This window comes from Cebus imitator, unplaced genomic scaffold, assembly GCF_001604975.1.
Source record: "Cebus imitator isolate Cc_AM_T3 unplaced genomic scaffold, Cebus_imitator-1.0 Scaffold120, whole genome shotgun sequence".
Taxonomy (NCBI): domain Eukaryota; kingdom Metazoa; phylum Chordata; class Mammalia; order Primates; family Cebidae; genus Cebus; species Cebus imitator.
This window is the reverse complement of record NW_016107435.1, coordinates 5,644,039-5,671,275: the sequence shown is the minus strand read 5'-3', so window position 1 is coordinate 5,671,275 and position 27,237 is coordinate 5,644,039. Positions and strand designations below refer to the sequence as shown.

The 27,237-nt window shown below is 38.8% G+C and overlaps 1 protein-coding gene across 3 annotated transcripts in view; it reads right to left on the bottom strand.

Annotated features, from left to right (window-relative positions):
• Positions 1-27,237, bottom strand: part of XPO7 (exportin 7) — an 85,391-nt gene that overhangs the window by 20,453 nt on the left and 37,701 nt on the right. Inside the window, exons 1-11 of one of the 3 annotated variants that reach the window (XM_017539713.2) lie at positions 16,598-16,730; positions 15,934-16,080; positions 13,713-13,806; positions 13,034-13,200; positions 11,010-11,102; positions 7,817-7,921; positions 6,082-6,247; positions 5,092-5,165; positions 3,369-3,488; positions 2,002-2,148; positions 719-891 (exon numbers count right to left, since the gene is read on the bottom strand). In XM_017539713.2, coding sequence (XP_017395202.1) covers positions 719-891; positions 2,002-2,148; positions 3,369-3,488; positions 5,092-5,165; positions 6,082-6,247; positions 7,817-7,921; positions 11,010-11,102; positions 13,034-13,200; positions 13,713-13,806; positions 15,934-16,080; positions 16,598-16,618 — 1,307 coding nt within the window. In that variant the 5' untranslated portion in view covers positions 16,619-16,730. Of the gene's footprint in view, positions 1-718; positions 892-2,001; positions 2,149-3,368; positions 3,489-5,091; positions 5,166-6,081; positions 6,248-7,816; positions 7,922-11,009; positions 11,103-13,033; positions 13,201-13,712; positions 13,807-15,933; positions 16,081-16,597; positions 16,731-27,237 lie in introns of those variants that run through there. The other 2 variants (XM_017539714.2, XM_017539715.2) reach the window with 2 other exon arrangements.

Sequence of the window (27,237 nt, the reverse complement as noted above, 5' to 3'; positions counted from 1 at the left end):
CTAAAATTCATGACTACTCAATGCACTTGGAGCTAAGCAAATTAACAATCTAACTTTAAAAGGCCCCTGACCCTCAGACTCCAAGTAAAGTCTCTTGAAAAACAGCCAATGAAAAAGATACACAAGAAAGCTACATAAACAGGGATAACCTCATTTAATATAGGTCATTTCTGAAGGGGCTTGATGTTTCTTTAGTTACGGGTTTCTGGTTCAGTTAAGTCAATGTAGACAGAAATCACACGTAAAGGTAATGCAATCAGTGATCAATGACTTAGAATTCTTATGTCCTCTAGCTCTCAAATTAGAGTTGATAACTAGATTGTATAATCTTTATCCACTTATTTCTTTAGGAGTTCACATTAAGCGCCTATAAGTTACACATTATAATTCTTATCATCTATATCTTATAAATGTTTCTCACATTTAAAGAAAAACAGTGGCAAGGACAAATATTATATGAATATACTCTGTATTCGAAGCTATTACTATGGACAGTGAAAGGGGGAATATGAATAGGATATGAATGTTTAAGACACAAGGCTATCCTATCAGGCTTTATGCTCTCATGCTACTCTGCTGACAAGGAAAAAGAACCATGAACAGTAGGAGCTCCAATGAGACACCCATCGAGTACTTTTATGCCAGTGGGATGTTTGGTCTCTATGAAGTGTGACACCAGGCCACTGGTGGGGGAATGAATGAGGCTAAGCTTCCTTACCTCAGTATGATGTGCACAGATTCCAACCGGGATGTGATGTAGGCTTTGGTGACCTCAGGAGTGTAAGTTTCCAGCATGTGAGGCTCTGTGGCTTTGACATATGGCACAGAGGCTGCTAGCCGCTGCCACAGGCTCAGAAGATAGTGCACACTATTTGGGGCAAATTCCCAGTGCTAATGAAAAGTAGAAAAGCAGAAGGCATATTTTTCATTTATCTATACAGTAGTCTTACACCATCGACACAGAAGGTACTTTTTTCTTTTTTGAAAAAAGAGGATAGACTTTTGTGGGGGTTGTTCTGTGTATGGCAACTAGTTTAACATGCTTACCAGTATCTCAAAGATTAAGCATCTAGTGAGAAGAGGTGCTATATGCTGGCTGTGTAAGCCTTATATCACAAGGAAAGCCATATGCACACGGCTCTCAACCATTAGTATGCATGAGAATCACCTGAAGAAGTTATTAGAAACACCAGGGCTTTACCATGGACCTAGTGAATACAGCTTCCTGGGGGAAAAATGAGTAGCATCTTCCTTATTCCCTTATAACAAGAAATTATGGGGGTAAGACTCGAGAACCTGTATTTTTTCATCAGTCTCCCAGATGACTGTGATACAAGCCATAAAATTTGAGACCCATTGTTCTTTATTACACAACTAAAAAAGAGAGGGAATTAACTTTCTTTTTACTCTTCTGTCTGGCTCCCTGTTCCAGCCTTGGCTTTTCTGGGGTGACTCTGAGGGAATTCTCTCTGGTGTGAGTATAAATATTATCCTATTAATTCCCACATGTTCCTCTCCCCACAATCCTTGCACTTGTATAAATGTAAATTCACGGGCCACAACAGTAACTACTCTGTAGGGCTATACTTTTTACCTTTGCCAAGAAAAAATATATATATTCTTACATGGTTAAAACCAACAAGTGGCTGGGCGTGGTGGCTCACGCCTATAATCCCAGCACTTTGGGAGGCTGAGGCGGGTGGATCACGAGGTCAAGAGATCGAGACCATCCTGGTCAACAAGGTGAAACCCTGTCTCTACTAAAAATACAAAAATTAGTTGGGCATGATGGTGCGTGCCTGTAGTCCCAGCTACTCAGGAGGCTGAGGCAGGAGAATTGCTTGAACCCAGGAGGCAGAGGTTGCAGTGAGCCGAGATTGTGCCATTGCACTCCAGTCTGGGCAACAACAGCGAAACTCTGTCTCCAAAAAAAAAAACCCAACAAGCAAGAGAAGAGATTCCAGTATTTAGGAAGGAAGATACAAGCAATCAAAGACAAACCTGTAGGCTGGTCACTGTGAAGTTGGCTATCAATCGGATGACTTCAGGGTAGTTTTCCACCTTTACCAATTCTCCCAATTGATAGTTACTCTTCAATCGGGCCAGTAGTCTGCAAAACTCATGGTAATTGTTTGGGTCTGACAAACTCTGGCAATAGCACAAGAGAAAAATAAAATGTAAAATATGACTCACCAGTACTTCAAGAATGATGTATACTTGGGATGGCATGGGGGATGGGGTAAAATCTACTTTTTAACTTCTAGGCTACAAGTCATGATTCAGAATGATACATCTGTATAATATTCAGAAACAATTTTTTAAAAAGTCACTTTAAAAAGGGACAGTAACATTTATCATCTGATATGTTCTCAATAATTATCCCATGAGATGAGATGAGATTATTAGCCTCAATGGACAAGGTTTGAAACAGAAGCCTAGAAGGATCACACTGAGGCTGTAAAGCTCATTACGGCAAAAGTGGGCACATTCTAAGACGTGACTGGCTTCTTTGCTTATTGATTGTTACCAATCAAAGGAAATCTAATTAAATTTTCATCCTCCATCTGTCAAACTGATCATTAAGCACAAATAATCTATAGTTAGCAAAGTTATACAAATGTTTCATGTAGTTATATCACTTTATTCATATGTTGTTTACATGACAGAGTTATAACAAATATTATAGATTTTTAAAATTTATTCTACCAGTATATTTAATTGTATGTTTCCTGGTATATGTCTTCCTCTGTTAGCATATGCAGGCATAGACCTTATTTTGTTCACCAGTGTATCCCTGGCACAGAGTAGGTACTCAATATAATTTGTTGAATGAATGAATGAATTTTAAAAAGAAGGACAAAACTGAGTATATTTTAAAATAAACTGCTTTTTAATTTTCTTCTAGTGTAGAGAAGTGATACTTTCAAAAAATGCTGAATCACTGGGACTTCAAGCCAAAAAAGGGAATGGAGTTATGACATGAACATTTAAAAGACAGTATCTTCCTTCCCACCTAAAAGCAGCCCTATACACTCAGGTTACCAATAAACATTTTTGTAAAAAGGTAAACAAAATCAAAAAGCAAATGTCATGAATTTCTTGGGAGAAAAATGAGTAGCTTCTTCCTTATTCCCTTATAACAAAGTGATTCTTTCCCGTAACGCCTACATTTCTGAAACTGGAGGATATGAGCTCCTCTTTTGGGCAAATACTCTCAGAATTGGCCTACGGATAGAGATTCACATCAATCTTCCCTGAAGAACAACAGACTGAATTGTTTACTGGGCCTCGGGATGGATTTCCTTCTGACTCATAACAGCTGGGCATACACTAATTCCATATGTATGTACATTCTCAGAAAAACTTACCTGTGGATTTTCCAGGATTCGTTTAACACCATCTACAAGATGAGAGAGAAACTTGGCCCTCTCTGCGTTGTTAAACAGGGATCTTCTGACTGAGGCGATCTGTACCAAGCAGGATAATACCTAAATGCAGGGGAAAACCCAAATACAATGATTAAAGATTGTACAGATATTTTCACCAGAAACATTCCCCCTCCTACAATACTCTTCTTTAAAATATCTGAAACAACATTATTTTAGAAAAAGAAAAGGGCACAGATCCAAGCGGACCATAGCAGCTCATTAAATTCAGAATTTGGAAATTTTCTTAGGTACAAATTCCCTTTAACCACTCCAACGGCATCTTTGTTCTTGCTAAGATATATATTTCACCCATGAAAATACCAAGCAATTTGTACTTTAAAATTTTAGATTTATTTTTCCTGGCTAATATGAGTTTGACATGCAGATATGATGTGCTTATTTCATTACATGATATAAAGAAATAAGCATACCCTATCTGGGCTCTAAAAAAAAAAGCAGCTTTACCCCTAAAGACATTTTCCTGTTCTTGCTGTGTTAGATATTTACACTCTCTGCCGCCCCTCTAGGTCTCCTTTTCACCCTTTTCCACCCCGCCTTGTTCCCTAGGAGGCTGGCCTCTGTTGAGGACAGCAGCCAAGCTCCCTTGCCCTCTGGCTTCTAGTTAGCTTCAACCAATGGAAAGTACCAGCAGCAGTTCAGAGGGTAGAAGGAACGAGGTTCTCCTCTTCCAACCATCCAGCTGGCTATGACCAGCCAGCAGTTTCTCTACTGATGGCTGTAGTTCTTGTCCAGCCCTCCTCTACAACACAGCTTCAGCTCTCTCCAGGTTTCCTTCACTTGCCCTTTGAGGCTCTCCTCTACTGCCAGCCCCAGGGGCATGCACCGCCACCCATGTTGGTGTTGCTTAATTTTACTCACACCTTTGTAAGTAGTCCATTCTTAATTATCCCTCTTGACTGTGCTACCTTTTCTTGAAGTAACCTTAACGATATACCCAACAACAATGAATCATGTTTCGGCTAAAACGAAGGTCTACATTAATTTGGAGAAGTGCTACAATAACCAGAAAAGTCCTCTACTGCACAAATACTATGCATAACACTCATTATGTCACTGTGTTTTCTTTATATATTTTGTGTACAACACCAACCAGTATTTTACACCAACAATCTGAAATACCAGACTACTAGCATTTTAGAACCTGAATGAATTTTGAAATTTTAGGTTAATTATGGCTTTAAAGGAGAAATACATCATTCCCAATAGCTTCCAGATGTTATTCAGGGTAAGTATGCAAATTAGCCTTCCCATCACAGATTCCATTTATCACAATCTAATGTACGCCTGAGGGGTTTTCTGAGCCAGGACAATCTTAATAGTTCAACTAGACAGTATTAGGTGAATCCCCATGTGCTAGCCTGTGGATATCTGAGGAAGAGCATAAAGTCAGATACAAGATGAGACCCAGAAGAGCTTGACCATCTGCAGGAACTGGCCCTTAGACAGGAATAATTTAAAAATAATTAAGACTTTATGGCTAGAACCTTTAGGCTACAAGCTTAATCTCAAAAGACTAGATAACTAGCCTAGTATTTCTATGCCTTACTTCTATAATTTTATAAAACAAATGAACATAAGGCTCATTCACCATTGCTATCTTCTAGAAATAGGTTTGCATTAAGAAACAGTGGTCCTGACTCACCAGAGGTGAAAATGAAGGAGGGATGGAATGATACAGGTCAAAAAACAGCTGCAGAGTTGAAGAATCTAAGAATGCTGGGGAAGAAAAAGACAAAAGACATCACTTTATTAGGCATGCACGTTGCTGCTGGCATACTTCTGGCACTATACATCAGGGAGCATATCCTTCTGCCTACTTAGCTTACAGAATATTTATTTCATTTGGAAGTGATAAGCAAATAGGGGCTTTTTGGTTTTCCTTTTTCTTTTCTCTTTTTGAAAGTATTATTAGCTTCTCTAAGAAACAGATTCTTCCTTTCGATTCTCAGAGAATTTAAGGCAATCCAAGCACCTCTGTCCATAAAAATAATTTAAAACCTTCATCATTCTGGAACACAAAGACAAACATAAAAACAAGTTGTTCTGTTTGATTTTGTTTTTAAAGATAGATATTATCCTAAATAGATTAAAGAAGTCTCTAGGCAGTTAATGCAAGAAGGTAAAATACATATCTATTATTAATCAGCAATTTTAAAGGTTCTTTGACACTGGGAGGTCTATTACTCCAACAACCTTCCCCATATTATAAAACAGATGCGACTGGCCAGGCACGGTGGCTCACACCTGTAGTCCTAGCACTGGGAGGCCAAGGTGGGTGGATCACTTGAGCCCGGGAGTTCAAGATGAGCTTGGGCAACATAGTGAGACCCCCACTTCTACAAAACATAAATAAATAAAATTAGCTGGGTGTGGTGGCATGTGCCTATAGTTCTAGCTACTTGGGAGGCTGAGATGGGAAGACTGCTTGAGCCCAGGAGGTTGTGGCTGCAGTGAGCTGTGATCGTGCCACTGTACCCCAGCCTGGGTGACAGAGTGAGACCCTGTTTTAAAAAAAAAAAAAAAAAAGAATTTTTTCGCAGTTCTCCCTCAGAATACACAGGAATTCTTTAGATCATCCTACAGACACTCTGTAGGGGAGTGACAGCCTTTGAGATGGAGGAAGTTCTGTTACCTGATCTCCAGCTGGTGGGAATCTGCACTGTACACAGGTCATCTGAGGACTCATCAGTTGAAGTGCCGATGAAGTCAAAGTTGAGGCAGTTATGAGTGAGCTTGAGCAACTGCATGAGCAAGCCATGCTGACTTTCATCATTCAAGTTTAGATTCTTTCCTGAAGCCTGTAAAAATTACCAGATAATGAGCCCCCCAAAATCACTCCTCTCTTCCCAGCTTGCTCCCTGATCGACAAGCCTATTAAGCCAGAAAAGGAGGACTGTATTTCAGCACAGTAAAATGTCCCCTTCTCTCCAAAGACACAGTACTTCTATCACCCTAATGTTACTATGAAAATACCTGGTTCCTTCTACACTATGAAAATATGTTTACTATAAAAACATGAAGTTGGTATTTAAAGAAAGCCCCTTTTAAACACTTATTCCTCACACAATGTAGACATAATGGCCACAGAGAATTGAGGCAATATGGCTCCTGTGGTCATTTTACTGGCATGTGAGAACCTAGTTATTTCTAGACAGGAATGGGGTTAAACTATGGAGGGACCTCTGAGGACGCTTAATACCCTGCCATACTTTCTTTCCTCTTTTTCACCGCCATCATCACCAAAAATCTTTCAAACCAGAATTAAAATCATCACTGAATTTTATTTACTCATCTGCAATGTACCTACAGACTACAGGTGAGTACTGTCCATAGCTACTGTGCCTGTCCCATTGCAAGGTTATACCAGCTGAGCCTTCATGACTGGCTGGCTAATTATTTGTTCCTGATGGTATCAGTAAGAATTCAATCCTTAGTTTTCTCAAAACCTTTTCCCCTCCAGGGGGTGTAACAGCTTTTGCCGGGCAGCTTTGCTTAACCCGAGGATTATCTGGGAATTCTAAGGTAAAACTACATAATTGAGGAAAAAGATGAGTATCATTAACTGGAATAACAGAAAGAATACAAACTGGCTTCTAAAACTAAAACTGGGAAATGTTGGAAAATGAGAACAAAACCACAAAAATGAACAAAAAGCCAGAGGCGAACCCGATTTAGTTTTCTATAGGACAAAGCACCCAAGCTGGGTTGCAGCTGTGTGGAACTCTCAGCTTAACACTTCTTTCTCAGTTCAGCTCTATCAATAAATGAACAGAAACACCAACTTTCGACTTTAACACAGGTAATTTCCTTGTGATACTGACTACCCTCCAGGTTATTAAATCTAAATGGATGTTAAAAATTCAACATCTACTTTTCCTTACAGATGTTGCTTGTTTATGTGCTGCCTTTAACTCAGCAGGGGGCAGGGGAACCAGCCTGGTTTCTGTATGCTAACAATGTAGTCTGAACCTGCTTTCAGAGCACTAAGAATCCAAACACTGTAAAACTAAGATGCTTTCACACCATGTAGAAAGATTTTATGTGGTTATAAAAACAACAACAGAACTTCAAACTCTGGTTAGGCAAACTAGATTCCTTTAAGATAAGGAGTATGGGATAAGCACTTACTTACTGCTCTTTACCTAGGGGAATTGATCTGAAACAGAAAAGTGACCATCATTTCTCCAACCTCAGTGGTCACTCTGACCAGTTCCTTTAACACCTCTATGAGTCTTAAGTAAGAGATGAAGATTAAAGAGACGTCTAAATTCTCACAGTGTCAGTTAAAAACTGACATTTAACAAGTTGCCATCCATTCTCATTCTTTCAAAAGAAACTGGGAAACATGACCCAAGATACATGCTCACCTGTTTTAGTAAGTTGCAGGAAAGTGTGAAGATATCAAATAATGATGAATCGCGAAAAGAGGAGGCTATTTTTCTGTGCTTGGTTAAAGGATGAGTGGTGTCTGCCTGTGCAGACAAAGAAGAAACCAATGCAAAGAATTAATTACAAAAAAAAGAATTTTTCATGCAGACTTCAAATAAGCTGGGATTTCCAATAAGAGCAACATAAACATAAAATACATTTTTGACATTTAAATTACTGTGAAACCATATCTAGTGAAAGGATGGAGGATATAAACTGCTAATAGCCAGGATATCCTTTCTTTCTAGCTTACAGAGGGAAAACAAAAGGATGGATATCTCTGCTGCAAATTCTTATTTTCCTCTGTATTCAGGAGATAAAACCTAAATTGTTGGCAGACATTACTAATAATTACTTTCATGTTGTACTGTGGCTTAATGGGCCAGGCGTGGTGACTCACCCCTGTAACTCCTAGAACTTTGGGAGGCTGAGACAGGAGGATCATTTGAGCCCAGGAGCAGACACAGTGAGACTCCCCAGCTACCTCTAAAAACTTTTAAAAAGAAATTGGTGTGGTGGTGCATGCCTCTAAGGCGCAGCTACTCAGGAGGGCCTTGAGCCCAGGCATTCACAGCTGCAGTGAGCTAAGATTGCACCACTGCACTCCAGCCTGGGCAGCAGAGTGAGATCCTGTCTCTTAAACACCCACAGGGTAACAGGCTTTGATTTTGGTAAGCAAAACTCAAAAAACCCTCAAAGCTGAAGTTACTGCAGAATTTCCAAATGACAGCAGCCTGTAATATTCACCTCCTTTTCTAACCTATTTCAACATATTGCCTATACACCAGAAGTGAAAACAATTTAAATGGTTGTACTGGTCTCTTACTTATTTCGCTGTTCTTGTCTTTTCAGCTAAATTATAAATGTTTTTGTGGCTAAGAACTAAATCTTCTTTTTTCTTTGGGACAGTGTCTCACTCTGTCACCCAGGCTGGAGTGCAATGGCATGATCTCGGCTCACTGCAACCTCTGCCTCCTGGGTTCAAGTGATTCTCCTGCCTCAGCCTCCTGAGTAGCTGGAATTACAGGCATGCACCACCATACCCGGTTAATTTTTGTATTTTTAGTAGAGAGGGGTTTCACCATGTTGGTCAGGCTGGTCTCAAACTCCTGATCTCGTGATCCGCCCGCTTCGGCCTCACAAAGTGCTGGGATTAAAGGCGTGAGCCACTGCAACCGGCAAGAACTCCATCTTTTACTTCTTTAGTATGCTCCTAGTTCTAACACACAGTAGGTACTCAATATGTGGAATAAAATAATTTCAAGGTTGTCAGGAGTATTTTCAGTCTAATCACTTATTGAAAGCTTAAATCTCTCCTATTTACTGATCAATTCATCCAAGAGGAGACCCTTTTGTTTTTGCCACATTAAAGTGTAAAGCAGCAAGATCGTTGACAATCAAGTCTTCCTTAATTTTATTTCTAGGTTCTAGGTAAGAATAATGACAGAAATATATTTTCTTTTTTGAACCTGACAACCACAAAACAATGAAAAATTCAAATGATTTAAAGGCTGAAAATATTCTCCAATTCTTGCTTCTGTCATTGTGTTATCATGTGTCTTAGATAATAAAGATATTGCTGATTATTTATCATATAATCTGTTATACTGACCATAATGCACAGAATGACTACACACTAAATGCTCTACACAATTTCATCATTTTCTCAAGAAAAGTAAAATCTTGAAAAAGTCTTTTATATATATATATAAATTGATGTACTATGTGGGGCCAAGCTTCAAAGGGGAAAAGATTAAGCCCACAATCTCTATCCTCAGTTAATGCATCTGCTCTTCTACTGTGAAGGTTTTTTTAAGGGTGGTTAAATAGTACATTATTGTTAAGAACACAAGCCCTAGAATAAGACTATCTGGGTTCAATTCACGCACTGTTGCTTGTGAAACCTTAGGCAAGTAATTTCACCTTTATGTGCCTCAGTTTCCTGATCCATAAAATGGGATAAGCACAGTACCTACCTCATATGACTGTTCTGAGAATATTATCTGGGTGATGGTTACATACTAATAGTCCAGATCCAGACCTCACCAAAATTATTTAAAATTATTTACTGTACGTGCTTAGAATAGTAGTTAACAGTAATCACTCAAAAGTGTAAGCTGTTATTATTTTGGTAATTACAGATCACAATGGGGATTGCACATGGCTAGAGAACACAACATGGACTCCAAGTTTTCACAGGCTATAAGCTAACACATTTGAAATAGGATCAACTCACAGTTAAGATTTCTGAAGGTTAATAAAAATGTCTGCATAATTATGAGCAATAGCAACAGTAATGCTAATATAATTAATATGCTGCCAACTTACGGGTAAGATGTTATAACTAATGTTGATACGGGTCTATTCTATAATCACAAAATTTTAGCTGCATAAAAGTAAATGACTAAAATATAGCCAGAGCAAAAGAAAGCCACTGGTGTTTCCTCTGTAGTCCTCTGTCACGTCAATGACTATTTTAAAAATTCAAGGTATTGAGGAGCAGAAGGGGCACACAAAAGGTCCACTTTTATGGTTCTTTTTTTCTTTTTCGGAGACAGAGTCTCACTCTGTTGCCGAGGCTGAAGTATGGCGACATCTCGGCTCACCGCAACCTCCACCTTCCGGGTTCAAGCAATTCTCCTGCCTCAGCTTCCTGAGTAGCTGCGATTACAGGTGGCCACCACCACGTCCGGCTAATTTATGTATTTTTAGTAAAGACAGGGTTTTGCTATGTTGGTCAGGCTGCTTTCGAACTCCTGACCTCATGATCCACCCGCCTCCGCCTCCCAAAGTGCTGGGATTACAGGTGTGAGCCACAGTGCCCAGCCCCTTCTTTGAAGTCATTCTCTTTTATGGGCAAGGCAGTATTTCGTTATGATTTTGATTGCTTTTATCTCTATAATGAAAATTAATACCAACAAAAAAAGCTAAGGTGCAAGGGGAAAATATCCTGGAGACAGAAGAGGAACAGAACAAAAAGTGAGGTGAGTTGCACTTACAGAGGAAAACCCAATGGAACTGTTTTGTTTCAAAAGGGCATTAATCACTTACCGCAAAAGCATACAACTGCCAAAAAAGATCATCCCACACACAGCAGAAAACACGAATACTAAGAAAAAATATGGCACTTACTTCAATGAGGAAGGCTGTAGCACTTACTTGATTAATTTCATTGGTTAGCTGAGATAAAATTGTGACGCCAATGATGCAGTATTCAACACTATCCTGGGTAAAAAAAAAAAGCATAGGGTAAAAAGAGTTGTCATGTGTGCTTGGTTTTGGCATCTGGAACGCACTCATACTTTTGAATGATGGGTTCCTGTGTCCGTAATGAAACTGCCTAGACAAGGCAGCAAGGAATCATAGTTTAAAACTCTTGTTTTGCCAGACATAAAACCTGTTACCACAAAGGAGGACTCACAAATCTGACTTCATCAAAATTTAAAACTTTTACATTAAAAAAATTCCCATAAGCATTATAGCATATACATTTTAAAAAGGTAAACTGCAAAATACATTTACTAAGCCAAATGACAAGTAAGCAACACACTTTACAAAGAGACTGTATACAACAATAAGCAAAAGGCAAAGCAGCTAAGGAAATGTGCTTAAGGTATACACAGAAGTTCACAGAAAAACAAATATAAGCAACAAATACAAATCTGAAAATCTGTCCAGTCTCACTCATAACCCAAACAATGTGACACCAATTTTTTTAACCTACTAAATTGGAAAACTTGAAGTTTAGCTTCCAGGGCTGAGGTATAAGAAAGCAGGTCCTCTTATAAACTCTTGGTGTAAGTATCAAGTAGATATAGTCATGAGTCACTTAATAACGGCAACACATCCTAAGAAATGTGTTATTAGGTAATTTCATTGTTGTGCTAACATCACAGAGTGTACTTACATAAACCTAATGGTACAGTCTACTACCACCTAGACTATATGGTATAGGCTATTGTTCCTAGGCACAAACTCGTATAGCCAGTGACTGTCCTAGAAACATAGCAAAGATAAAGTAAAAATAGAGTATAAAATATTTTTTGTTAAAAGCTACACCTGTAGGCCGGGCGCGGTGGCTCAAGCCTGTAATCCCAGCACTTTGGGAGGCCGAGGCGGGTGGATCACGAGGTCAAGAGATCGAGACCATCCTGGTCAACAAGGTGAAACCTCGTCTCTACTAAAAACACAAAAATTAGCTGGGCATGATGGTGCGTGCCTGTAGTCCCAGCTACTCAGGAGGTTGAGGCAGGAGAATTACTTGAACCCAGGAGGTGGAGGTCACGGTGAGCCGTGATCGTGCCATGGCACTCCAGTCTGGGCAACAACAGCGAAACTCCGTCTCAAAAAAAAAAAAAAAAAAAAAGCTACACCTGCATAGGGCACTCACTGTGAATAGAGCTTGCAGGATTGGAAGTTGTTCTAGGTGAGTCAGTGAGAGAGTGGTGGGTGAATGTGAAGGCCTAGGACATTGCTGTACACCACTATAGACTTTATAAATACGTACATTTAAGCTACACTAACTTTGCTTAATAAATTGTGCTACGACATTAAGACAGCTTCACGTCACTAGGCTCCTTTGTCAGCTCCATTATAATTTTATGGGACCGCTGTTGTGTATGTGGTCTACTGTTGACCAAACCATCATTATGAAGGGCACGTTGTATAGCTTTTTTGAGGATAACTTGGAGATATCTTTCCAAGGCTAGGCATTGACCCTACAAACATGCTTATTCAAAATATATGTACTGGGCTATTCACTGAAGTATTAATTTAACAGTCAAAAAAAAAAAGAAGAAAAGAAAGAAAGAAAAGAAAGAAGAGAGGGGGGAGTGAGAGGGAGGGAGGGAGGGAGGAAGAAGGGGGGAGGGGGGGAGAGAGGGAGAGAGATAAAGAAAGAAAGAAAGAAAATATAGAGGAATTTGAAAGGATGAGACACGGGTTGTTTTTGCCAACACGCAAATACTGCCAAGACATATTAAGGGTAAAAACATGCAGAAGAGAATATATCAAATAATTCCATTTGTATCATGTTTTAAAAGTAGATAAGCATGTAAGTGTGTGTGTGTGTGTGTGTGTGTGTGTATGTGTGTGTGTGTGTGTGTACACACATGCTGGTTCTCCCATTCCCATTACATCAAATATATACACTGTACCTGTAAAAACCTTGTGACGTCTGTGATTGCATTTCTGAAGACATAGTCATCCTTCTGACAGTCAAACCAGCCCAGTTTTGTGATTCTGGCATATAACTGAATAAGTGCTTGTGTCACGAAAGTAGCCAACTTTGGCCGAGTGGCAAGGTAATTGAGCACATAATTCCCTATTAAAAAAAACACAAACAAAAAACAATCCATGTAACAGAAAGCTCTGCCAGAGAAGGGCATGTATCTTTAGACATGCTAAATGGCCAGGAAGCTATAAATGCAGACTATTCAACACAAACTGTATTAATTATTTCTGCTACTGAGACCTCAAATTTAAGATTAGTAAGTGTTCTAATTCAGAATTTTATTTTGTCACATGAAGAATTTGCAGTATAGTGGCCTTGACTCTATCCCTGGGTAACTAAATAATGTGGTCTACACAGAAGTCAAAATTGTTAACAATGTTTTTCTTACTTATTAGTGGCAGTAAAGAGCTTTATCTAGAATTAATTGTGTTGGGCCCTTCACTTTCATAAGCTCAAAATTCTGGAAACAAATTGGATTCTAGACATTCTGTATGGTTAGCAATCTCAGCATGTCATTGAACAAACACATACACTTGACTATTACTAGTGCATCACTAAACAAACTATTTTCTTCAAGACAGAACAGAAAATTCTCCACTTACGGATATCTATTCGCTGTTCCAATGGTAGGGGGTTGTTTGTGCGTGATACAAGCTTGGTAAGGCATGTAGCTGCCAGTAACTGGGAGTAAGAGGACTGTGAAAAGAGAGGGAAAAAGGACTTAAAATTGTATTCGGCAAGCCAGTCACAAGGTTTTTTACTTGGAGATTTGTGCTCAGATTCAAGAAAAGGCAATCAGTTTTGGCATACTTGATCCTCTGGATTTTTAGAGGGTCTATCACTCTGAGGAAAAATGAACAACACGGCATACATTTATTTAGCTGACTTCAACAATGAACAACAGGCAAGGTGAACGGCATGATCAATCTGAATCTAATACAAATATCTGCTTCACTCTGAGGGACAGACATTAAAGGGCATCTTTTCAGAAAGAGATAGGAAAAAAAAAATCTCTCCCCTCATTTAAACCAAGAAATCTCCCCTTAGTATCTGTATAATGATATTTCAATATCACCTCAAAATATTTCATGGCATGATATTAGGGAAAAAAAGAAATATTAAGCAATGGAATAGGTTTATCACATTCTCAAATGTCGCTTTAACAAGTCTGAAACTTATGTAGAATCAAAGCATTCCACTCGATCACAATGCATAAAGAGGCATGGAAGAATTCCTCCATGTGGCTGTATTATACTATAATGCCATAAAACAGGGACAGGCTCAGACCATTAAAATATTTTAATCAAGGGTCAAGGACAATTTTCTATGAAACACAAAGTCCTGAAGATGGTAGTCCTGGCCAGGCGTGATGGCTCACACCTATAATCCAAGCACTTTGGAGGCCAAGGTGGGCAGATCACCTGAGGTCAGGAGTTCAAGACCAGCCTGACCAACATGGTGAAACCCTGTTTTAAATAAAAATAAATAAATAAAATAAAAAGATGGTAGTCCTTCGGGCTATCCTTTATGGTAATATTACATAATACCACCAGGTATAAACATTTAAGATTAGTGGTGAGAAAGACTATACTGTCACTCCAGCAGGAGTCAGCTGGCAAAGCAAGCTGGGCATCTCCCACCAGGACAAATACAAGTGCATCAATCCAAACACCAAGTGATTTAAGAGAAATATATGAAACACTATACGCATAAAACTTAGACTACCACACAATCTCTGACCATGACTTTGTATCATTCAGATATTTGAGGGAAAATTCACATCCCTCTGCCTCTAAGTGATAATTTCAACCAATTATAATTTGTTCTATTTATTGTATAAACAATATTAATAACAAATAAAAAATAAAGTCACCTAGAATTGTATCCTCTCTACTATTTAACTTTTTTTTTTTTTACATTTTGTTGCAGTATTAAGGCTACTTTTTGGAAAGCAAATTTTGATTAACCAGTTCTTTAGGGATTACTGTTGTTCAGAATACCACATGGCATGATCTTTTCTATTTTCACCTTTTCCACACATACAAGAATGAGGGCTAATATATATGCCTTTTCTTGGTATTTTCCCTTTCATATATGAAAGAGGATAATATAGGTAAGCACGACTGGGAAGCTGTTTGAGCATCAGGAAAAATATGAGGACTGTATTTCACGTTGCCACTTTGTTGAATGAAGCCCAGTGCTTGCTGCTGAAGTCTGGCTGGGATCTGCCTCTCAGGATGCCTTTTCGTAGGACTGTGGCCATGTTGCCAAAGACAGTGATTTTTATCAAATTAAACCTCATTAGAAACATTGTTGTGATCACTGCAATGCCATTTTTAAGCTGGAGGAGGTTCTAATCCCATTTAAAATCCTACAGTCTCCTGTAATTTCACTGTCAAGGTCACTTTTCCTGGACTTGTAAGGCAATAAACAGTAGCCATGGCAGAGAGGATGTAAAACACAGAGAAGACTGAGGATCTTGTACCAGGACTTAGGATTAAAATGGTCATTTATCTACAACTATCTTATTCTGGAAAGGATAGGATGTGGCACTTAAATGTAAAAGCAGAAAACAAGTTCTGGAAATTTAGGATGAAAAATTACAGAACAGAAATACATGTTCAAAGAGATTTTCTTGATGAGGCTGTGTGTATGGCCATTTTGCCAACCTGACAGCTATGGTGCTTTTTAAAAGTGAAAATAAGTCAGGGACAGCTAGAAAAATAAGGGAACAGAAGCTATCCCAAGCCATCCCTACACAGAGAACCAGAATAAAGTTTCCTAAGTGCCCGTTATCCTTTAGGATTTTCAGATCTTACGCACACTTCCTCTTTCGAGGAGTAGCTGGCACTTGCTCAGGCAATCAGGGCTGTTGGTAAATTCAACCAAGGCTTTCTCTGCCTGGAGTCGAGTGGTTGTATCTGTGGTTTCGTACAGCTGTTTGCACAGATTCTCTAGTTGGGCCAGGCTCTGGAAAAGATCAGTCACAAAAAAAATCAGTTCAGCCTACTATAAATGCAAGCAACTGTACTTAAAATTAACGAACAAACATAAATAATAATCAGTAAAGAAACAACCGATTCTGTACTCTGAGGAGGACCTGGGTAACCTTTACCTAATAACCATTTATAGGTCTCTTTATTTGATGCTATAGAAAATACCTATATACTTTTTCATCATTCCCTTGAAGATCAATCACACATGATATTTTTCGCCTTGCAGATACCCAGCCTAAGCTTTCCTAAAAGGCTTTCAAATAAAAATTCAGAATTTACTTATTCTGCTATTAATGTAAAAAGTGTGAAATACCAGAGGCACAGCTACTAAAATTAGGCACATAAACATGATATAAGTGCCCCATACATTTTCATATAGCTTTAAATATTCCTTTGAGTAGTAGTTATTAGTTTACAATAATGTACATGTGTAAAAACAGTCACTTGTATGAGAAAGCCTCTAGAGAAAGCTTCAGGTTGTATTTACGCACCTTCCTCCCTGGATCCCTCATGTCTAAAGTTCAGCAGACTCTCTTCTCCTGTTGCACTTTAAACTCTTACTTCGGTTCCAAATTTAAAATGAAAGGGTCAAAATAAATTCAACCCTGGCATATGCTCACTCAGAGATAAGACAAGGGAAACACCCACAAGCAAACTCTTCTTTCCAAATCTTGAACCAGTTCCAGGGAGGCAGGAAGGGGTATGGGTGTGTGCTTTGGTCAAAACCCCACAGGGATGCATATATACTTGCACTTAATGCAGTGTTTAAAGGCAAAGAGGAAAGTAACTAGTTAAGACTATACTTAAATATCACCTTTCACTGACTTAAGTGGAGAGTAAACATCTGTTAACCTTTAAAGGAATGGTTTGGACTTTAAGAAAAAATTGGAGCCTACTTTCACCAGCAGCAAGTGCAATTTGAGGGATCCTACTATTAGAAAGGACAATTCTGACAAGAACAAAAATAATTAAACACACTAACCTGTGTAAATTGCCTAAAATAAATTACACAGCAAGTCTGCCCAAGGCTTTTCATTATCACTTTAGTTCATTACACCGTGTCTTTATAAATCACAGCTTTTCCACTATGTAGGAAAGCCCTCAGGGCAGAATTCATATTTTACTCAACCTGATTAATAAATTTCCCACAGTCAAGGAAACAAGAACGATGAATATTGACACCCTAAGATCATCAGTCTCACTTCAGAGAGCTGAAAGAACAAAAAAACCTTGCCCTGAAAACAAAACAAACCATCTTCCAAATCATCTTGGGATTTTGATTAGGCTTATGTTTAACTTTTTTTCTCTCTGACTTCCAGGGATTCTGCTTAAAACATTCCTCAATTCAAAAGCACAGAGAAAACTGCAATTGCAAAGTCAGATGTCAAGTAATAAAGTTCTACAAGTAGTACTGGAGTTTATTCACATGGGTTATGAACACAAGTAGAAGATAAGGCTAATTACACACATTCCATAAAATACATGCAAAAGTCATTTTTATCCTTGGCAGCACTGCTCAAGACCCTATTGAACACTGAATTAATTATAACCACTCATATTCCTAAGCAAGGCATTAAATCTCCTTCACAAAACTTTGTTTCAACATTGAAGTCTGTTTTTCCCCACTCCTATATGATGATTCCCTTAAAAGAAAAAAATTATTTAAGAAAATAGGTAACAAGAGAGACATCAAGGGAAAGCCACTGTAACTAAAATGTAAGCTGCTATAAAACCTGGCATCAGGTACTGGGGAGTCGCAGCAGCACCCTCTGAACGTTCACAGCCATCACACACTTAAAGCTTTTCAACATCCTGAGCAGACACTCCCTAAATAGTCCTGGTGCTTATGGTAAATGACTCTCCTTAAAGTCTGATCAATCAGTTCCCATGGTTCCCCCACTGCAACTCCTGTTTATGTTTATTACAACAAAGTTGTTCACATGACAATGGCTAAGCATCTGTCACAGGTAGTTCCTTACTGCTAAAAACCTAAACGCAGGTTATAGCAGGCTTTTTGTTGTTGTTTTGTTTTGATTTGCTTTAATTTAGCAGACAAAACATACTGCAGGGTAAGTCTGGTAATGAGTTCTCAGCTCAGGAAACAAGGCTGTTTAAAAAACAAAAACGCAATTTGACCATTTACACAGTTTGAAGAAAGACAGCTCCATTTTTTGTTCCCAGAAGAACAAATGGGAAACAATTTTGTTTTCCCAAACAATTAGTGGAAACATCTGAAAAACAGGGTCATTTTATTTGGATTGCCCACACTACTGATGAAGGAGAGAAGACTGAGACATTAACATTTATGCTCCTTTGGTTACCAGTGTTTCCAAAACAAATCTGATGGTTAGGTTCTTTTGAATCGCTTTTTTTTCCCCCTAGCATAACATAATTTATCCTACCATTATTTGATTAGCTATTAAAACTAGTACTTCACATTAAGGGTGGCAAACAACACACCACAGCACACTCCTTTGCATGATAACATCTATGTCCAGTGTTTTCCTATTTGCCAGTTCTCATTAAGGATATCTATTCTGTGATGCCACTTTGGTCAGAGAAAATCCTCCAGAGAAGAATGTCTATTTTCCGTTCCTGAAAATTGCCTATACTCCATGGAGAAACTTCTGCCTGGTCTCGCTGGAATAGAAAAGGATATTTGGTGAAATGCTTTATAAAAGTGGAAGGTGATCTTCAGCTGGCAAAGTACTGGTTTTTAGTATAAGAAACTCAAGAGGATTAATTCCCAAACCTAGAAACAGACTGATTTCACCAACATAATTACAATGAAGGTATTAAAAGAATGCATCTTCTTTAATATCTAGCAACACCAGTATTGTATAGTTTATTCAACTTGGGTAGAGAAAACGCAGCTCAGTTATTCTTATTTCAATATAAGACGAGATCTGTTGAGATTACAGACCTTAGAATATAATGATTTGCCTGACAAGCTGCCACCAGGTTAAGGGAAAATAAAGATTCTGTTTGCACATTAGACATTATACTACTCCAGAAAGCAGAATACCTCAGATTTTACTTTATTTGTATAATATTGCTCTTTAAATAGACCAATGGTTATACTTTTAAATTAGCCTCACTGCTTAAAAAAATCCACACGGAGATTTCCAATCAGAGACTAGGATTCATGCTTTTAGTAAAAACTCAGTGACATTCCCAATAAAACAGAATAATGAACTAGACACAAGCATAATCCTTGGGTGACCAATCAGATCTGCAGGTGTTCTGAGGAGCACATTCTTAACCTGACTGCCACCCGGCCACCTGAGATGAGGAGAAGCTGCCATCATATTACAAAGTGTAGGCACAATCCAGAGACGTTCTAATGAACTTAGAGTAGATTTACCAATTGTAGCTGAATTATCATAATTCAAATGCCACAAATATAAAAAGAATTGTGGAAATCCAAGCCACTTTCACCCTTTTCACTTACACCTCCCCCCCCGCCCCCCTGCTCAGTTGCAATTTTTCTGTGTACTGGGAAACACTGTGTTAAGTAAATTAAAATATTTATACTGAACCTTGCCAGAAAATTAACCATTTTAAGGACTTAGAAGGTTAATAAAATTGACATAAAATTACATTTTTATCTATTTAATAAGGCATTCTTACAGTCAATAATTGAGTAACCAATTATCACAGAAAATAAACTTAAAAATTTAGTAACAACAATTATTGTTAGAAGGCAAATGGCAAAACAGTATGTAGAGTATATTATCATTTGTGACGCATGTTAGTAAATTTATAGAAGAAAACCTGGATTAATACAAATCAAACTTAATTGTCTCTGGGAGGTGAGAATATGATAAACTTTGAATTTCTGTAACTCTGGAAATTCTGACCAAAAAAGAAGAAAAGAACACCCTATGACCCAGCTATTCCACTCTTAGATATACATGCATTCCTCTGTCGCAGAAAAAAAAAATCCTAACAACTGTGAAAATAAGCATTTTTTAAAAGGGCAATTTATACTACATTTTTTTCCTAAATTAACTCTTTACATTAGTAATATTTTACTAATTAACAGCTTATTCTGTTACTAATCAGAATTCATAAAACAATTCATAAAACCAAACAGACAAAAAGCTATTCCCAAGGCTAAAAAACAACGCTTGTATTTATTACTAATTCTATTTTCTTTTTTCTTACCAATGCTGGTAGCTTTAGTGGCCTGAAAAGAACATTCAAGGTTTCTTCCTGTTTATAAATTTATATGAAAGGCAATCATGGTGGCCAAAGTCATCTTGGTTTATAGATGTATCAGCAGACTTCTCAAAAGTTACTTACTGCAATAGAGTTCACAGGGCAAACTTTCTTGCTCTTTGAATAAGAATGTTTATAAATGCACGCTATTTATTTTTAAAACTCAGTTTAAGGAAAAAGTTTACCATGTCAGTGCCAAATACTTGTTTATGTACTTTACAAGAGAATAAGCCAAGCAGCCAATAAGCAAATGAAAAGGTGTGCAATCTCAATACTCATCAGGAAATGTAAATTCAAACCAGGATGAGATAGCCATTAGAATGACTAAAATGAGGCCAGGCATGGTGACTCATGCCTGTAATTCCAGCACTTTGGGAGGCAGAGATGGGCAGATCACATGACTTCAGGAGTTCCAGACTGCTTGGCCAACATGATGCAACCCCGTCTCTAATAAAAGTATAAAAATTAGCTGAATGTGGTGGCACATGTCTGTAGTCCCAGCTACTCAGGAGGCTGAGGCAGGAGAATTGCTTGAACCCAGGAAGTGGACGTTGCAGTGAGCCAAGATCTTGCCATCTGCACTCCCGTCTGGCAACAGAGTGAGACTTTGTCTCAAAACGAAACAAAACAAATGACTAAAATGAAAAAGCCAAGATCAAGTATGTGGAACAACTAGAACTCATGTGTTGCTAGTATAGTTTGAATTGATTCAAATACATTAGAAAACTGGCAGTATAAAGGTACACATATGGAGGCTGTACACAGTGGCTCACACCTATAATCCCAGCACTCTGGGAGGCTGAGGTGGGAGGATTGCTTGAGCCCAGGAGTTCAAGATCAGCCTGGGCAATATAGGGAGACCCCGTCTCTACAAATAGTAACAACAACAGCAACAACAACAACAAAATTAGCTGGGCATGGTAGTGGTGACCCTGTCATCCTAAGTATTCAAGAGGCTGAGGCAACAGGATTGCCCAATTCTGCAAAGTCAAGACTGCAGTGAGCTGTGATCACGCCACTGTACTCCAGCCGGGGTGACAGTGTGAGACCCTGTTGAAGAAGAAGAAAGAAGAAAGGAGGAGGAGGGGGAGGAGGAGGAGGAGGAGGAGGAGGCGGCGGCGGCGGCGGCGGAGAAGGAGGAGGAGGAAGAAGAAGAAAGAAGAAGAAAGAAGAAGAACAACAACAACAACAACAACAAGAACAAGAAGAAGAAGAAGAAGAAGAAGAAGGGGAAGGGGAAGAGGAGGAAGAGGAAGAAGAGGAAGAGGAAAAGGAAGAAGAGGAGGAGGAGGAGGAAGAAGAGGAAGAGGAAGAGGAAGAAGAAAACACCCCCTATGACCCAGCTACTCCATTCCTAGATATACAACCAGTGGACATGTGTTCCAAGCTTACTCATGGCAGCACTAAATGTAATTGTTCCCAAACAGAAAGCCAAATACCCATCAATAGCAGTATGGGTGTTTCATTTCTTAATGTGTGTGCTGGTTACCCAGGCATGTGCAGTTTATGAAAATTCGCTGAGTTTGTGAATTTCTAATTTGCATATTTTAATTATTTGTATATTTATAATTCATTTTTCTGTATGTATGGATAAATGCCACCAAATTCTCTAGTTACTTATTGTCATCGATTACTTTTTAATACTAATGGAAAGAAGTTTTCATCAACAACCTACAGCTGCACTTTAGATTCATAATGTTCTAGTTTTACAACACTTAATGCTTTTATAACCATGACTCCCATTAGTTTCTTGGGAAGAACTAAGGTAAGCCTAAGAGAATGAGTAACACTTTTTGGTTGCAGATGCTGTGTACATCTATTGCGGTAAAACAAGATAAAATACATGTTTTCCGCAGTGATAAGGCTATGCCAGAGCCTGGCGTGCATGAGATAAGGATGGCAAGTCTGCTACCATATGAGACTGCAAAATTCTACATTTAACTTCAAAATACTAATGAATTCTAACTTGTAATACACAGATGATCTTCAGGTTGTAGGCAATACGTGGCCAAAACACACGTAAACAAATTATTTCATGAAGTAAACAGCCATACTGAACCTAGTCACTTAATGGTTTATTGACTTATAAGTTTAACCCAAAAGAATTCACTTAAGTTGTCACTAGAAACTGGCGGGGATACCTTCCCACAGTCATTAATGGTGCGGAAGAATGAAAGCTGCAGTACAAGGTGAATCCTCTAAAGGAGAGGATTCAATCTGGGAGCCTAAAACTGGCCCATACTGATTTTTGGTTTTTGTCTTGCACTGTGGTTTTAAAGTGACACAGTTGACAATATTTCATACTATCTGGTTTTCCAGCTTCCTATGAAAAATTAGAGCTCTGAAAACACTGGGCCTGCATTTTGAAGGGTCACGGAGTGCTCTCCTGGGCAGGCTCTCTCTACTTCCCCACGGCTCCTCTGTAAACAGCTGTTGTCTCCCCTTGGTCTCCTGCAATTTTGTCTCTTATCAGTGGTTCATTCCAGAAGGTCAAACTTAAAAAGTAGTGTGCATGATAGAACAACAACAAATTGGGGTTTAACTTTGGGTACCACTGCTTCACAAAATTTGGTTAAAACACTAGGAGCTACGTAAAACTTAGAGAAAAAGAATTCAACTGATACTGGATCGTTAGACACTGGTCTTACTACTTAAATGTGTGACCTGGGTGAGTTAACTTCCAGGAACTTCACTTTCTCATATATAAAGTAAATACATTTATATATATTATATATATATATATATAAAAGAATATAAAATTATATATATATATTTATTTGTGTGTGTGTGTGTGTGTGTGAGAGAGAGAGAGAGAGAGAGAGAGAGGGAGAGAATGTCTCGCTCTGTCGCCCAAGCTGGAGTGCAACGACGCACTCTTAGCTTACCACAACCTCCGCCTCCCAGGTTCAAGTGATTCTCCTGCCTTAGCCTCCCAAGTAGCTGGGATTACAGGTACATGCCACCACGCCTGGCTAATTTTTATATTTTTAAGTAGAGACGGGGCTTCACCATGTTGGTCAGGCTAGTCTCGAACCCCCGACCTCGTGATCCACCCACCTCAGCCTCCCAAAGCGCTGGGATTACAGATTTGAGCCACTGCACCCAGCTTTTATTACATAATTTTTAAAAGACATTTCCAGTTCTAAAATTCTTTGATTGTAATATACTATCTTTCGTATTTTAACTATATTAGTGAATCAGAATTCCAAGTAAACAAATATTAAAATGATCATGAAAATGATGATTGGGACAATTTGTTTTTAAAGTGAGAATGACATTTAAAAAAATAAATTGGGTAACACTCACATCCCTGTGATTGTAGCATAGGATCATTACCCACAAAACAACTTGAGTTACCTAGTAAAAGGAATAAGGTTTCCTTTGGAGTTGATTCAATACAGAGTAATGGTTAAGATTTTAGGTGGCAGACAAATCCCTACTCCTCCATCTACTGTAGGAGCATGATTAAGTTGCTCAAATCATTCAAACATGTTCCCTTCTTTTACATACAAATAACACCCACTTTGCAAGGTTGTAAAAGTCAATGAAGTAATGTGTGTAAATTGCTAACCATTACTGGCTATTATCGATTCTACTGGCTACCCAAAACTCTGGAGAATAGCAGCTTTTATATTGCTTGCATAAATGCACACAAAATCTGCACTGTTTCTTCTAAGGGGATTATAAATGGCTTTTCCCTGTAGGGCCAGGGGTGCTGGGGATAAAATATATAATTCATCCTCATTATTGTAAGATTCTGTTTTTGTGAATTCAACTACTCACTAAAATGTAACCAACAAATCAATATTTGCTCAGGGCACTTCCGCAGTCATTCACGCACATGGACAAAGTGGTCAACAATTTGAGTCACCTGACTTACACATTCCCAGCTGAGGTTGAACACTGCCATGCTTTGCCTTCTTCTTTTTTTTTTTTTTTTTTCTGAGACAAGAGTCTTGCTCTGTAACCCAGGCTGGAGTACAGTGGTGTGAACTCGGCTCACTGCAACCTCCGCCTCCCGGGTTCAAGTGATTCTGCTGCCTCAGCCTCCCACGCCAGCTCGTTTTCCTATTTTCAGTAGAGACGGGGCTTCCCACTGTTGGCCAGCCTGGCCTTGAACTCCTGACCTCAGGTGATCCGCCCACCTCACCCTCCCAAAGTGCTGGGATTACAGGTGTGAGCAACCATGCAGGCCTTGCTTTGTCTTCTTGTTTCAGCTTTCACACTGTAAACAAGCGTAAGGTCCTTTATAGTTGTTTTTTTTTTACTGCCATGTTTCTTGCAGTTTTGTGCTTTTTGTTGGTAATTCCACTGCTTAAAATGGCCCACAGAGTGCTGAAGTGCTGTCTATGACTAGCTCCTAACTTCAAAAAGGCTATGATGTACCTTATAGCAAAATTGCATGTTAAATAATTCAGTCATAAGTTATTGTGCTTTTGGTCATTAGTTTAATGTTAATGAATCAACAACATGTATTAAATAAAGTATCTTTAAACAAAACCACAAATAAAACAAGGTCGTATATTGCTTGTTTGATGCAAATGTTGTGACCAGAGGCTGACCCGAATCTAACCCTATATTTCCCCAAGGAGCAATGGGTCAGTATTTGCTAATTCAGTGTTCTTGGTGACTTTCTAGAACATGACAACAGGAATAATGAGAATCAGTTCCATTTCTGGCATCACTGGGTGGGATTCAGTACATACTTCCCCATATAACTATATTTAATGCCACTCTTTAAGGGGATTTGTTCAAATAGAAGTATTTATTAGCCAACATAATTTCCATATTAATGTCTGTACAACTGTCTCAAATGTTTGCTTAAATCACCATTTGTATTAATTATGCATATACTATGACTTTAGTAAGCACAGTGCACGCACGGGATGGAAATGGAAAGTATAAGACTGTCTTGCACAGAGTAGGAGCTTCGTAAGAATGTCTTAACATTTGGATAAGTCTCTTGAAGCTTCCAAAGGAACTTCTAATTTAAAATGGCAGATTGATCACATATCTAATTTTGTTCCCTTCCAAAACTCAACTAAAATACTAAAGGTATTAAAAACAAAAGAAAACCCCTAAACCCTCAAGATCCCACAGGATAGATACGGAAGACAGGAAAAGGAACAACATAATTTTAGAATAAAAAAAAAAATAAAAAATAAAAATCAACGGTAACTGACTTAAATGACCTAAGAAAACCAAATCCCTAACCAGCAGTGAGAAAAGCTGAAAACCTCATTTATGCTACCTGCTCAGATGTTAAGGTAAAGTGGGGTGGCCCAAACAAGGAGAAACAGGGTGAAAGTATCTGAGAAGTTAGATTCCCCGATAGTCCTCTTCACTGTACGCCTCTCAGTAACTGTCCTTGTCTTCGGACGAGGAGAAACCAAGCCAGTCAAAAGCACATCTGAAGCTATGGGCACCCTGTAGCAAACAGGCTGACAAAGCAGGAGTGCCACTCAGTCTTCCCTCACTGGGTTCCACACAGAAATTTCAGTGTGTAGACATACTCTTTAGGCAGGAGTTTAGAAGATTTTCCCCTGAGAATCTCATGAGTTACAAAGCAAAAAGTTGCAGATACACTAATACGTGGGTTACCCCACAAACTACACACCCGGCCACCCTCTTGTGATGCCTCAGCAGATAAGCCTCACCATGCCTTCAGAGCTTCCAGTCAGCTTTGTATTCTCTTAATCTTGATCATGAGCAAATAATCAAGTATTATAATCTGAAGAAAGCCTTTAACATGGAAGACAGACAGCTAAACAAGCAGAAAGCAATCTGGAACAAGTAAAACTATATAGGGAGAAGAAAACTTGACCACAAAAACAAAAGATGAAAGATGTGAAATAGGATGCTCTTTAAAAAAAAACAAAACAAAAAAAAACAAACGACATTCAAAGAACATACAGAGATGTTAGAAAATAAACACATGATGATAGAGACAAAATATTCTATTGAGAGGTGGGAAAGGCTAGGTGTGGTGGCTCACGCCTGTACTCTCAGCACTTTGGGAGGCTGAGGCGGGTAGATCACGAGATCAGGAGTTCGAGGCCAGCCTGGTCAACATGGTGAAACCCTGTCTCTACTAAAAATACAAAACTTAGCTGGGCATGGTGGTGGGCACCTGTAATCCCAGCAATTTAGGAGGCTAAGGCAGGGAATTGCTTAAATCCGGAAGGCAGAGGTTTCAGTGATCTGCGATCATGCCACTGCACTCCAGCCTGAGCAACAGAGCGTCACTGTCTCAAAAACAAACAAAAAGAGCAACCAGGCCTTATTCAAGCAGTGTGGCTTAAGGGACAAATCATATTCACAGAATTATCACCAAGATCTGTGCCACCACTGCCCACTTTTGACCTGAGAACAGAATACCTGGATGAGAATTTTCATTTAAGATTTAATCTTACTCCAGGTTGAAGTTTAGTGTACAGAAAAGCCCTCAATTGACAAATAACCACTGTATTTTAAATTTGGAAAGTTTTTCTACAAAGATGCACAATCATTTTTAACTAATGTTCCAAAGACAAAAGGCAGTTTGAGTTCTGATGAGGAAAAAAAAACCCATAGGCCTGGCTTTTGCCACCTTCACTTCCTTCTTTATAAAAAGGAAGGTTGTTTAATGCCTTTCATAGAACTTGATTCTGCATGGACAATATTAAAAGACCAAAACAACGTACTCTGCTATGAAAATGGCTGAGTAGCCGGGCGCGGTGGCTCAAGCCTGTAATCCCAGCACTTTGGGAGGCCGAGGCGGGTGGATCACCAGGTCAAGAGATCGAGACCATCCTGGTCAACACAGTGAAACCCCGTCTCTACTAAAAATACAAAAAATTAGCTGGGCATGGTGGCGCGTGCCTGTAATCCCAGCTACTCAGGAGGCTGAGGCAGGAGAATTGCCTGAACC